This window comes from Merops nubicus, unplaced genomic scaffold (genome assembly GCF_000691845.1).
Source record: "Merops nubicus isolate BGI_N331 unplaced genomic scaffold, ASM69184v1 Scaffold48910, whole genome shotgun sequence".
In the NCBI taxonomy this organism is placed as follows: Eukaryota; Metazoa; Chordata; class Aves; order Coraciiformes; family Meropidae; genus Merops; species Merops nubicus.
The window spans coordinates 1-13,333 of NW_008585782.1; the positions used below are offsets into that span (position 1 = coordinate 1).

The 13,333-nt window shown below is 36.4% G+C and overlaps 1 protein-coding gene across 1 annotated transcript; it reads right to left on the minus strand.

Moving 5' to 3' along the window:
- Positions 1-432: 432 nt before the first annotated feature.
- Positions 433-12,425, minus strand: LOC103780566 (exportin-T-like; the record flags this gene model as incomplete). Its single annotated transcript, XM_008948259.1, has 10 exons — positions 12,288-12,425; positions 10,920-11,002; positions 9,723-9,779; positions 8,118-8,187; positions 6,677-6,895; positions 5,916-6,100; positions 5,400-5,568; positions 3,845-4,081; positions 3,481-3,519; positions 433-495 (listed from the first exon to the last, which is right to left on the minus strand). Coding segments are annotated over exons 1-10 (1,182 nt in total), but the record flags the coding sequence as incomplete, so codon positions are not given.
- Between the last annotated feature and the right edge of the window lie 908 nt (positions 12,426-13,333).

Sequence of the window (13,333 nt, forward strand, 5' to 3'; positions counted from 1 at the left end):
CCATCAAACCCATGTTTCGCTAGTTTGTAGCATCTCTTAAAAAGTTTCATTACACAATGTTTCTCAAATATTTTTGAAAGAGAAGGGATTTTGTGAAACATACAATCTCACACTGAACAAGTCAGCGAACAGCTCAGCTGTACTTGCCTAGGAATAGTTCTGCACAAATGCAGCCAGAATGATTCTGTTAACTGAGCTGGCTTGGATATCCCTTTACTACGCTGTTTCGTCCTATGCTGACATGTTCAGAGGTTAAAAAAAAAAAAAAAAAGCTTTCCACATAAGAAAAAAAAAAAAAATTCAGCCTACAGACCTTTGCTTCCTACCTTCAAGTCCTTAAATCTACAAAAATTATGGACTTTAAAAGCACGAGGAAGTTTTACTACATGTAATTTAAGCTGCATTTGTGTGTTCATTTATATAATACAATACCTCATTTTCAAAATTATATTCTTCATCGTATGTCAACTTCTTCATAACAGCCAACATGATTGCCTACGAAAAACAGAACTGTAAGCATAGAAGCAGACAAGTGATAAGAAGTGACAATTAAAATCCTACAGTTAAGGAAACATTACAGCAAGTACTAAGTGTTTACAAGTATTTTAAATTCCATTTGAATTATCATTTTCCGAAGTTTAGCACAAGTAACAGTCCAAATTAAAACAGATTACATCCAAACAATACACAGATGCCACTCCAGATACACAGCACAGATGACTTAGAGCTCTCAGTGTTTGACAGTATTATCTGGTTTTGTTTTCTGATTGCAATCTGTGCTGTTCAGTTCACACTGGAAACAACAGTTACGGTGAGGAAGCCAAACAGGTTGTCCAAAGTCCTATTTTAAAGGTGTGGGTCAACTCAGCTGTAACATCCTTGAAAGTTTTTTTTTTTTTTCAGACAGGTTAACAAGCTGAATTCGTTCAGCAAAGAATCCAAGAGTAAGAGCCAGGAGCAGCAAACAAGAGTAAGAAACCCAAACCCACCTCTTTTCAGCAGCAGTGAGCTGTTAGATCAGTTAAGGGAGTGATGTGCAATTTCACCTTAGTAAGGATTGTTGCTAAGTCCCAACACAGCAATAAAGACTTGATCTCTTTTCTACTGAAGTCTCAATCTCCAAATGTATCACTTTGCTCTTACTAAGCATTTACTAATGCAGGGTTTTGGAACTCAGATTTAGTGTTTAAAATACATGGAGTACTCAATACTCCATTCTTGCTTTCCAGGTTGGATAGAAATTAGACTGGCACACACAGTTAGCTAAAACAACCATTTAAAAATCTATTCTATTTCAATTTGTACATTAGTTTATTCTGGGGAACCTACAAAAACATGTATTAAATCGAAATATTCCAAACGGACAGAAAGCTATTCTGAACCATTAAAACCAAATCAGAGGCACACTGTTTTTATATCTATGAGAACAATAAAGTGTTAGAAGTCCAAGAAAATATTAAGTAGCAACAAGTAATGGGGCAGGACATATCCATCTATCTATTACAAGGAATGGCTGACTGAATATTGGAGATGACTGTGTAGAATTATAACAGGTATTTGATCAGCATTACAGATAATCTCATCCCTAATACCAGGTGAATAAACAAGCTCATGCCTTTTTTCCCCCCCTTCTCCATTTTGGTTACATTAGGCAGCCAACAGCTTTTATTGTAACTGTAGCAAATGAAAATGCTGATAACATCAGCAAGAACTTGATGAGCATTTTGCAATTCTCTTCCAGTACTGGAGGTTCTGAAGGTGGATAGTCATAAATTTCAGATAAACAATAATCAAGGGGACAACGTAAATATTTAAACAACACCACCACCACTTGACAAATCAATCACAATTACATATTTTTCATTTTAAGTGCAAAACCTGAAGTTCTTTAACACCCAAGTGGACCAGTGAATTAAACAGAGGTGAAATTCTTGGTGATCTTGCAGAAACAGACATTTTTAAATAATTTGAGGAAGAACATGGTCAAACAGCAAGAATGTGATCAGGCTTTCTATCGACACCAAGCATCAGCATCATCTATGAGAAGCCTCTGCTCCTCTCTAAGAAGTGATATTAAAGAATTAAAATAATTGCAAAACAGCAATGCAACATGCTTGTAGTCAAAAATTCTTAGAAACACCTGCCATTTTAAGAATTAAGAATGTGATCCTACTGATGAGAAAAACCTTTGTGATTTCAAAGGCACAATAAACAAGAACACCTTTTTTTCCTAATGAACAAGCTGAAAGTCAGAACTTCCTAGGTGCAAAACTTTAAAAGGAATACTGCTAAGCACACAATGAAGACAGACAACAATAAGATTCAGACTATTTCCAAATGCTTCCTTATTATAAGGTGGACAAAAGAAGAGAGACTGATACGATCCCTTCTCAGTTTAACACAAAACCTCAATCAGCACTCAGTAAAATTGAGAAATAATTCTAATAAAGTTCTTCAGTATAAAAGTAAGTTTAACAAAACAGCAGATTTTGGAACAGTAAAAAATTCAAATTTTAAGTATCTTAGGTGCACTGCAGTAATTTGGTTTGATCCAGTTATAGGAACAAAAGAGACATAGTAACAAAAAGATTCAGTGATGTTATCAAACTTCTCTTATGGTGTTACCTAACCCAAGTTAAACAGACATTAGACAAAACCAGACCACAATATTCTAGACCACAGTTATCCAAATTCAACTTGTCATGTTAGAACAGGTATAGAGTTCAGTTTTCTTTGTAAATGAAAAGGAATCTCAGCTGTCAGCTGTATGAACTTACAAAATAACTGCACCAATCTAACCAGTTCAACACCTAAATTAGTACATCCACATTGGTGCAGAAGGGTCATGGGGGGGAAAAAAATAAATTTAAAAGGACTGTGCTGTAAAAAAACCAAACAAGTTTACTACCGCCAAAACTGGATAAGAAACTTTTATTAAACTTAAAGTTCATGTACAGTTTAACATAGAATAAGCAGTTTCATGTTAAGCATTAAGTACAACTGTTGTACTTGAATTGCAGCTTCTCTCATAACTTATGACACTATCAAGGGTTGAGTTTTGTGGCAACACATTCTATATTTCTTCCAACCCTTTGGAATTAGGGCAGGTTTTAATAAAAACACAAAGCTTCAGGATAAAAAAAAAAACACCAACCTCCTCTTGTATCTTGATTTGGGAACATCCTATCAACAGTATAGACCATACATGAGCATATCAACATATGCTTAAGGGTTGCTTGGGAAGACCAGCTCTAAAACAGCTTTCATCTGTGTATCCAATTCAATATATGTTTATTCTTTAAAGAAACAGCTGTAGTTACTTAGCAGAAGATGGAACATACTATCCTTACTTTTAAATCTTCCCTTTTAATTATTGTCACGTTTTAAGACGTATAGTTAAAATATGATTTGTATCAGTAAAATGGAAGATTTGACATACATTCTTGAAAAAAGAATCTCCAGTGAAAAGAAAACACTTACCTCTACATTAGCTTTTTGTTGGTCTGAAAGTGCAGAAAGCTGTAAAATAAATTTCAGGAGTTATTTTTTTTATACTAACCCTTTTATTACCGTCCAGCAGAAAGACATAGGTTTGCTTTTTTAACAGCCATATGATCTGCAAGCCCTCTTTCCACTTAACACAAGATTCAACCCAGTTCCTTCAGATTTCTAAAACATCACTATAGAAACAGCATGACCATAGACATTAAAGATACTGAATGCTAATTAGTAAAAAACCACGCTATTTGGCAAGTCAGCTCACACACAGTATAAGATTCAAATATTCCTAAAAAAAAATCAAACTAAATCAAAGCAAAGTTATATTGAAGCCAGAGATATTTACTTGTTTCAAGATGTGAAGGTAGTCGTAACAGAAGCCAATGATGTTAGATGAGATGTCGTCATCTTCGTGGATTAGCAGTTGCAACATTAGGGCCACTTTTGCTTCAATGGCTTGCAATGTGTCTTGAGCACTCTCCATGTCACCACTTTTTATCAGTTTAGTCCAACTAGCTATTAATGCTTGCCCCATCCCATTGACCAGTTTAGAAAATCTGGCCAGAAAATCCACATCATCTTCCTGCAAGAAAAGATGTCTGATTAAGAATACCAGCAGAGCTCCCATTTACATGTCATGAGCTTACAGACTGGACCACCCACATCTAGTATGCAGAAGAAGTAAAACCAACATTTGTCTCCCAGATGGAAAGTACAATTGCCTGCTTCATTTTCCCTGTGGAATGTACAGAAAAATTAAAGCAATGCCAGATTGGGCTGTCTTCTATTATACAACAGTAGCTCGCTTCCTCTCTTGAGCTTAGTTTATTTCTCATTTTACCTTACAAAAAGAAGCAAGTTCAAAACAAAAGCAGCAGCATGTACCTACCATATATTTTAAGCTGTATAAAATGCAAAATATTTTAATAGGAAAACTTCAAAAGAGTTAACAGCTGTAGGTCACTTTAGAAATACTGATAATGAGTAACTTCCAGTTCCACCTGTAAGACTGAGTTAATATTAAATATGTACAACTTACTTTTGCAGAACTACATTGATCAGGACTAAATTCCCCTAGACCTGTCACTCCAAACAGATGCTTTGTTCCCTGCCACAACTCTACAAAAGCAGAAGAGTAACAAGTCCTCCTCAGAAAGACTGAGGTAAGATTGTTAGAGGAACACCTCCAGAATTGATGAAGGTGCATCTTCTGCATTTCATTAGGAGTGCAAATTTGACAAAGGCTTCAAAATGAAGAGATAACTGCCCTGCAATCTGAGGACTACAGCTTCGTAAGGACTGGTTTCTCTTTTTCCCCCATGGCAGGGAGCAAACAGCTGCCCTCAAACACTGTCACTGCCAGGGAATGAGTGTTTGTATAGTAGGTGTATCTTTCCAGCTTATAGGCCAGAACTTCAAGCCTCACACCTGACAGTGCAGACCGGCAAACAGCATACGTGCCTTTAAGAAAGCTCTTTCCCCTACCTAATTATTCACAGCTGATAAAAAAAAAAAAAGGCAACCTTGGCTAAAAAACCTATAAAACCTATTATGGCATCATTCAGAAGAGAAGATTCAAGGCAAGGAAATACAGAAGCAGCATTAAGAGTAAGCACAACATGCTTTTGGAGAAGAAGACAAATTATAGAATACCTTGCTTCTAATACAAGACAGTCAAGCTGAGGACAAAAAAAATGCAGTGTTTTTTAAGTGAATAAGGAATATTAATAACAAGCTGTTAATATTTGAAAAAAACTCTAAGAAGTGTTTAGCTCTGATGCAGAAACACAACTAAATCTCCCTAATCTGTGGTCTTAGTTTTATAGTTTTCTGTTCATTTACTTTTTAAGAACTGTCAGAAACCTATCACACATTGCTATTGTAAAAGTCAGTATACAGACCTGATCAATACTGAAGAGGCCAGCAGACTGCAATACTTGACATAAAGACTCAACCAATTTTGTTTTATCAATTGGGTCCATTCCCTTATTTACAATTTCAAACAAACAATCACAAGCCTCTTCCCGGAGAACTTCCACAGACATGTGACCTAGCAGCATATTTATAAACCTGGAGAGAAAAAGAAAGTTTATTTTTATATGTACATAATAGCATCGTACAGGAGCATATATTATTTGTGTGCATATTTACAGTGGTTTCTTTTTATAAGACAGTATTAAAGTTTCTTGTACTGACTAAACCCAGCATTTTATACATTTTAAGGAGAATGCAGCAAATTGTGTAGCGTCCATTTTGGCCATTATATCAACTTGGCTTGCCAAGCCCAGCACACTACTAAAAACTCAAAACATCCAAAGATTTATATGTAATGAAAGTCCTTTTCAAAAATTAGTTTTAATTCTGTCAGCACATCACCAAGGTTTTGTTGCAAACATATTCCATCAAAACACCCTTACCTTTCATTTGCTATCAGGCTCAAATCTATCCAGGATACGTAAGCTCCAACTACTTCAAGGCACTGGCATGTCAACTCTGAATTATTATATTGATAGTTCTGTAAGATTTGGTACCATGATTCCACCAAACTTGGAATGCACTGTTCCCTCATAGTATCTTTTAATAAGGTGTTTCTACGAGCCTCCTATTAATACAGAAAAAGGATAAAGCAGTCTTGTCACTGATTAGCATCTTGTCAAGTTAATAGCATTTTTGTATCCACTACCAGACACTTGCCCTAGCAAGATAAAGAACTCAAATCAGAAACCCAAAGAAAGTATATTCTTTTTTGTTGCAAGAAATAAAACAAAAACACTCTAGTTTTTGCTTTTTTCTTCCTACCACAATGCCCAAATACTGAAGGAAGGCAAAGACGAAAAGTCCTCTAGATCATTAAATGGATTTTTGATGTTAGTATGTCTTAAAACAGGCACTAGAAGAAATCAACATTTTAAAATGACTCAGTCTAACATTAAATTGGCTAACTCTGTCCATTAGTTTTTGTTTGCTGGCTCTTCAAGGAAAAAATACATTAACTGAAAAGTATGAAATCACAAAAAGCGTTAAGCAACATATGGCTTTTGGATCTAAAACACCTAATGTCTCTTCAGTAGAGCTGCGACAGAGATGATGTTTTTTTTTTCCTGTAAGTCTGCTCTAATTAAAGTAAGAGAACTTCTAGGAAATTTAAAACGAATGTTAATGCAAAAGAATAACTTGCCTCTGATGTGTGAACAACATCCCGGTCTACCAGTTCAGCATCAACAGCCATCAGGATTCTGAGATACATATCCACACCTCGTGGATTAAGGTCAACTACTGATAGGATATCAAAAAAAAACTTGGGCCACTTTGTGAGATATTCAGTAACAAAAAGCAATGCAAAGACTTGTGCCGCTTTGTTGCGAATAAAAGTCTTCTCAGGCTGGGGATTCACCATCTGGTAGAAACAAGATATTTTATTTGTATATTTTTACTAAATTAGAGAAGAATCCTATCTGCTTGTTGATCTCTGTACAGCAATGAATGTGCTCTCTCTGTTCCTGGCAGAGATCAATAAAAAGCCTTACCTTGCCAAGGATTTTAAAGAAAACTCAGCTAAACTGTAATAAAGCAGAGAAAACATTCTCTCTGGGTGATACAGGCCTAAGCCTTTGATTCAGTACTAAGACATCAAGTGTACTATTCAAAGTCTAAAAGCTAATTTGTCAATTTGGTGAAAGGAGTAAACAAGAACTTCCAGAAAATAAGTTACAGTCCTCTTGGAGCTAGTTTCTGCCTACATTAGCTGTTAGCTTTAAGAAGAGTAAATGAAGTCTGTAAGTCCAAGATCATTGGAGGAGGGGGGAATAAAAAGAAAACAGATCTATCATTACCAATCTCCATCCCTCTCTCTCCTTCCCCTTTTCTATCAGATCCTCCTAAATGGAACAGCTTGCCACAAAGAGAAATTAATAGCAATTTAACCCATTTCACAATGATCTGTTCTTTTTTCCAAGCTCTATTATATTCCATTTCCTACTGTGAAGCTTCCTACCACCAAAGCCACTGTTAATGTCCAGTGCAGAAGCGGAACGATAACGGCAGGTACAGGCAGAGACTGTTATCAGTCCACTTGATGCTTCTGCTGATCACAGACTCCTGGCTCCAACTGATACATGTTCAGCTACTGTAATTAATCCCACAAGAAACTGAGTAGCCAAACTCTGCCATGGTACTAACAAGAGGAGTGATGCTGTTCATTGGTAAACATCTGCTACTATTCTACGTAGACGGGAGTTAGGCCAGGAGGGTCTTAAAAACGGAATTGCTGCTCCTCCTCCAGATACTCGGGAACATGAGGAATCTGGATTGTATCTTTCCAAAGGGAAATTTTTAACATTCCTGATTTCACACACAACTGATTAAGCCACAGTTTTTATCTGATGTAAGACTTCCATGCTTAGTAGTAAGTTCAAGCACAGACATCTTTACAACATTTGATTTAAATAACTTTTAATAAAGATTAGCATGTTAAGAGCTTTTCACCATCAGATACCATGATCTTCAGGAAGCCATCTTTAAACTCAGATGCCAGATCAAACATTTACTCCACACTGAATGCCTTATGTCAGCTTACTGATAACCCACGACGTGAAACTGCTCTGAAGGGACATACTTACCTGTGCTTGGAGCCATGTTATGAGTGTTTCCCTAATTAGCTGCTGCTGGACTTCAGTAAGTTCAGAGTATCTGAAACAAAACATGAGATCAAAATACAACTGTTTCATGACAAGCACAACATTCAGTAAGGAAAAAACTTCTAGTATTGCACATAATACTGCACATTAATGTAAAATAAAGGTTCCTAGAAAAGCAATTCACACAGCTATCTGTATATTAAAATTGTGAATCAAAGATATGAAGATAAGGAAAAACATGTATAGATTACATTTTGAGGCACTACTGCCTCCTGTATTTGAGTAAGAGCTTGAAATTTTGTAGGGAGGCTGCTCTATTGGGGACAGGACCTAAGACTCTGATAAAAATACACTGTTGACCATAAGCCATGAGGAGAAGGCAGAGACATCTGTGTATGCTCAAGCTTGTTTACTATATGTTGAAGACTGTCAATAGTGAGCACAAGGAAGCCCTTCACTGATCTGACCTACAGTATATTTATTATCAGACATGCATCTAAAGAAGAAAAGCAAACAAGTAATTATACATTACATCATGCATATAGTCTTGGCAAAATTTTACATTATACCCAGTCCACCTCAAATACTACCCACAAACGTTCCTTCCAAGGACTAGCTAAGCTGAGAACATTCTCCTTGCTATTGAGCTGGCTATAAGTTTGGTACATTACTTAACAGTTAAGACTGCCAAACGTGACCCCAGCACTCCTGTCACAAGTAACTATTCATTAAGGAGAAGAAAAAAGCAACTCCAATGAATATGCTCAAAGGAAATAAGAAGCAGGAAAACATGAGAAGACATACTGCAGGAAGCAGACGACAGGAGTGAAAGAGGCAGAATATGGACAATGAGGTAAAATCACATAAATAAAATCATAGAAAGTGAAGTTTTTCCTTTTTGCTCTGACACATTATTGTGAAAGTTGGACACAGATTTTATTCCTGTCTAAAGCCTGACCCACAAGTTCAGTGTATTGCAACCAGTCACAATAATCCAAGAGGCAGACACCTCTACTATGATGTTCATGTCCAGACCAAGGGAGCTGGAAGTGTGAAAAAACAAACAAACCAACCAACCAGTTCCATGCAATGAAGCTTATATTATTTCTAAGTAGTTTTTCCTGAAATTAATGATTCTATGAAAACACCACTCTGTGAAAAGACTCCTTTCTCTTAATGTCTCTGCCATGGTTATTGAATGAATAGGGCTTTGTATGAAGTCCAGGACTCTGTACTGAGCAAGGCTGCTGCTTGCAGGACTCTTTTTCTGCAAAACTCGGTGAGAGTACAGAGCAAGGCTTGCATCTCCACAAAGGAACAGCTAACTTGGTTTCAAGCACTCCTTGGTAACTCAGACTGTGTGGGGCCATACACGGATCTTGGACTAGCTGAGTAGAGCATGTTGCTCAAAACCCAACTACACCTCTCCCAGAAAAACATGAGGAAATAGAGGAAAGTCCTCTGGACCAGATTAAAGCCACCTCATCAACAACACAAATGACATACCATTTTAAGTTTCTTTGCAAGTAGAATAAAAAGGCAAAATTAAATGGATGTACATGGCTGATATCGAGAAAGATTACTCACTTGAACTTAATTTGATGTTCCAGAACTTGAAAGCAAAAGAACTTGATGTGATCATCACTAGAAAAGAAAAGAAAATTCCATTACTGGTGGCAATATGGTACACTCCTCTGGGAAGAAAAAAATTCCTCTAATACTACAAACAGGTCATCCCTTTGACAAGCGATGAATTACTGTGCACCAGAAAAAAAAAATGCTACTACTATTACTTCAAATAATAAAAAAACCCCACCAAATACTTGAGCAGTTCCTATGGTAAAAGTGAGCAACTGTTAAAGCTAATATTTACGTTTGATATTACAATCTTTTTTTTCTATAGCCACCAGCTTGTTATGCTTCCTTTTCAGTACTGAGCATACAAAACTACAATACCTATTGTATCCTGCCGTTATAAAACTCTGCCAGGCTTCAATACGTCTGTTAGTATACTAAGTGCCAGTTCTACATTGTGTCTTAAAGGGCAAAGCTAAAAAACTGAGGTATAGATTAGGAAGGGGCATTCCATGTGCTATATAATCTACACAAGTTTTTTAATCTTATTATCTAAAAATTACAACTACTATAATGTATTTTGGTAAAGATTATAAAATTCTGATTTCAAATCTTGTGTGGTTTTGTCAATTACTGTGCTCTGTTGGAGTCAGAAGTTTTGACAAATCATTTACAAAAAAGCATTCACTACAAGTCACTGTTGTTAATTCATGAGATGCACATCCCTCCGTTTCCTTCCAACATGAATTATTCTGTGATACAGCAACATCCTACTATTTGACATCTAAATACACAAGTTTGTGCAAAAAATTGTGGTGACTACACACTCTTTACGTCTTGAAAAATGGGATGGCCTACTCCATAGAATAGGGGCAAGGAATTACTTGAGGTAACTACACATAAAGCCCACAGTCTCACAAAGGGAAATTTTCAGCACTTCTCTCCTAGCACTAGAACTCATTCTTTTTCCCCAGATTTCCTAAGGCAGTAGCCTTTAAGCTACTAGATCAATATGAAGTTTTATTATTTATACATTGCTCTTCCTTGAAAGACATTATGCGGAAGCCACAGATCAACTACGATACTAAAAATAGTATGAAGACCATATGAAATTTCAGCAATTTATAGTTTGCCTATTGTGTTGTAGGGCTAAAACCAGTCCCAAACATACTACTAATGAAAATCAGCAGTGATTCTGCTCTATGTTACCTGTATATACTCTGAGCTAACGCTTCTGCACAGACTTGCCAAGCATCCTGAGATATCTTCAGCTGCTCAAAGTAGGCTAGCGCCTGCAAACATCCAAACAAGTTTCATTTAAAAAAAGAACAAACTACACAGCAAGACATCTCATTCACACTTAAGACTCACATTTAAATAGCTCTCCTTCAACAAAAAAACACTCCGAATAGTATCTGGATACAAGTTAAAATTCCTTCCACAAATTCTAAAGAGAAAGTGATTTAGATTTTTTACTGAAAATATTTTTTGTTGCACCACTTTGGCTGTATTCAACATTTCAAGCTCAAGAATCATTCAAACACTGATTGCCTGAGAACTGTCAATTTATGAATCTATTGCAGAGACTGGAAGAAACTTCTACCAAATTCTAGATAATCAAGTTGCTTATCAAAACTTATAAATAGCATTTGACAACAATTAACTTGATCTAATTGCTTTAAGATTCACTGTGGTCTGTTATACAAAGCAGGAAAATAACTTTTGAAATAGATTAACAACAACATTTCAATTTTACGAATGCATGTATTTCAAGGGATTTTTTGGGCCTTTTTTGTCTTTTGCATTAGTACACAATTGTTTCCATTTCCCAAAGTAATTTCCCAAAGTAACTACTCAGTGACTTGAAGTAACTTTTAAAAACAAGAATTTACTTTCTGTAGGTAGGAGTGGTAATTTTCTTATGCTGAACAGTTTTAGAAATTGACACTTCCTTTATATGTTATGTCTTACTACAAAATATTTCAAGATTAGGCAAGCTGGAGAGTTAAAAGTTGATAAATCTGTAAGCTTCGAATTTTACAGTAATATTCCACTAACAGAACATTATAGATTAGCTAGAGCCATCCTTTCAAAAAGGACAAATACCCCAAACCAACCTATTTAACATGCTGCTCAGCAATCCTAGTCTGCATAAAACTATATTTTTAGCTTCAAAAACCACACACTGCATTAAAACACATTAAAAGTAGGTAATTTGCTAAAATACAAAACCACACATCTAAAAATTAAAACGGCAATTGCAATCAACTAATTGTTTTCAGTGGCTGGTATTCATTCTACGATAACCTGCACAAGGAGCTGAGCGACAAGCACAAAGAATTGAAAGGACTGAAAAAGTCAGATCACAGAAAGACAAATTCTATGCATGTCACATGGGGACACGAACTCCAGCTCACGTGCTTGCGACATGACTTCGTACTTGCCACCATGAACCACTTGTATTAACCAGGAAAACCCCAAACACAAGTCCCCCAATCCTCCCCCCAAGAAAATACGTGACTTTACACTGAGACATCACCCCCAGTTATTGGAGAGATACACAAGTTAATTACATACTCTTTGTCTGAAGTCCGCATCAGCATTTGGGTTTAGCCCTAAAAGGGCTTGTTCATCCATCGCTGTTGCTATGCTCTTTGCTTCCTGCTCCTAACTGGTTTGCCCACTTCTTCTAGAGGGGAAACAACGATCATCTGCAAATAGAGAAACTTTATTTGCTGAGCAGAACAAAAATTAAAAGCAGGACAGCAGCAACCACAGAAGTTTGCCCACAAACCTCAAACACATAGTATGTACTCTACCAAAACATGAATGTGCAGACTTCTGATACAGATACCAGAAATCTAAGTCCTTTAATCAACTTTTAATAGCACTTCTTGCTGAATAAGGAAAATCTGAAGTGTCCTTATGTTTCAGTTCTCTTCAGAAGAGGTAGTATCATTTAATTAACAGAAATCGCACAATGTGTACTATTCAACTGAAAGGCCTGAACTCAAATTTTGAGCATGCAGAGAAGATTTCAGCAACATATGACATAAGCATAAATCTGCTACTTAAATGACAGACGGCTGTATTTTTTTTTGCACACCACAAGCTTCATAACTGAAAAAAAAAAAAAAATCTCTACTCATGTCTAATATTGTGAAGACAACTCATAAATGAATCTATGAAGTATTTCCCCTGTGAGGGGCAAAGCCATTAGGAGGTCTTTCTCCTAAAGCAAGAGCACAGGAGAAGCATCCTAGAAATTAACCACAAAATACATCACACTGAGCTGTTAACAAAGTTTTCTGTTCCTACTAATGGGTGTTGATTTGCTAGCAATGATTTTTATTTAGAAAAAGTCACTGTAAATTTAACAAGCAAGCTAGACCAATGTTCTAAAGATGATGCGTCTCTACAGGCTATTCTGCAATGCTCTGGTAAACCAAGAATTAAAACCAAAATTAAATCTTTGCCAAACACTAGGATGTTGTTAAACAGCAAGAGCAGACAAAAATCCATCTACCCTTCAAAGCCCCGGCCCCACCGTGGTAACACAGTTAATTGGGCCCAAAACACGGCCTGGTTACGTAAGTACGTAGGAGGCAGGGGAAAGGAAGATA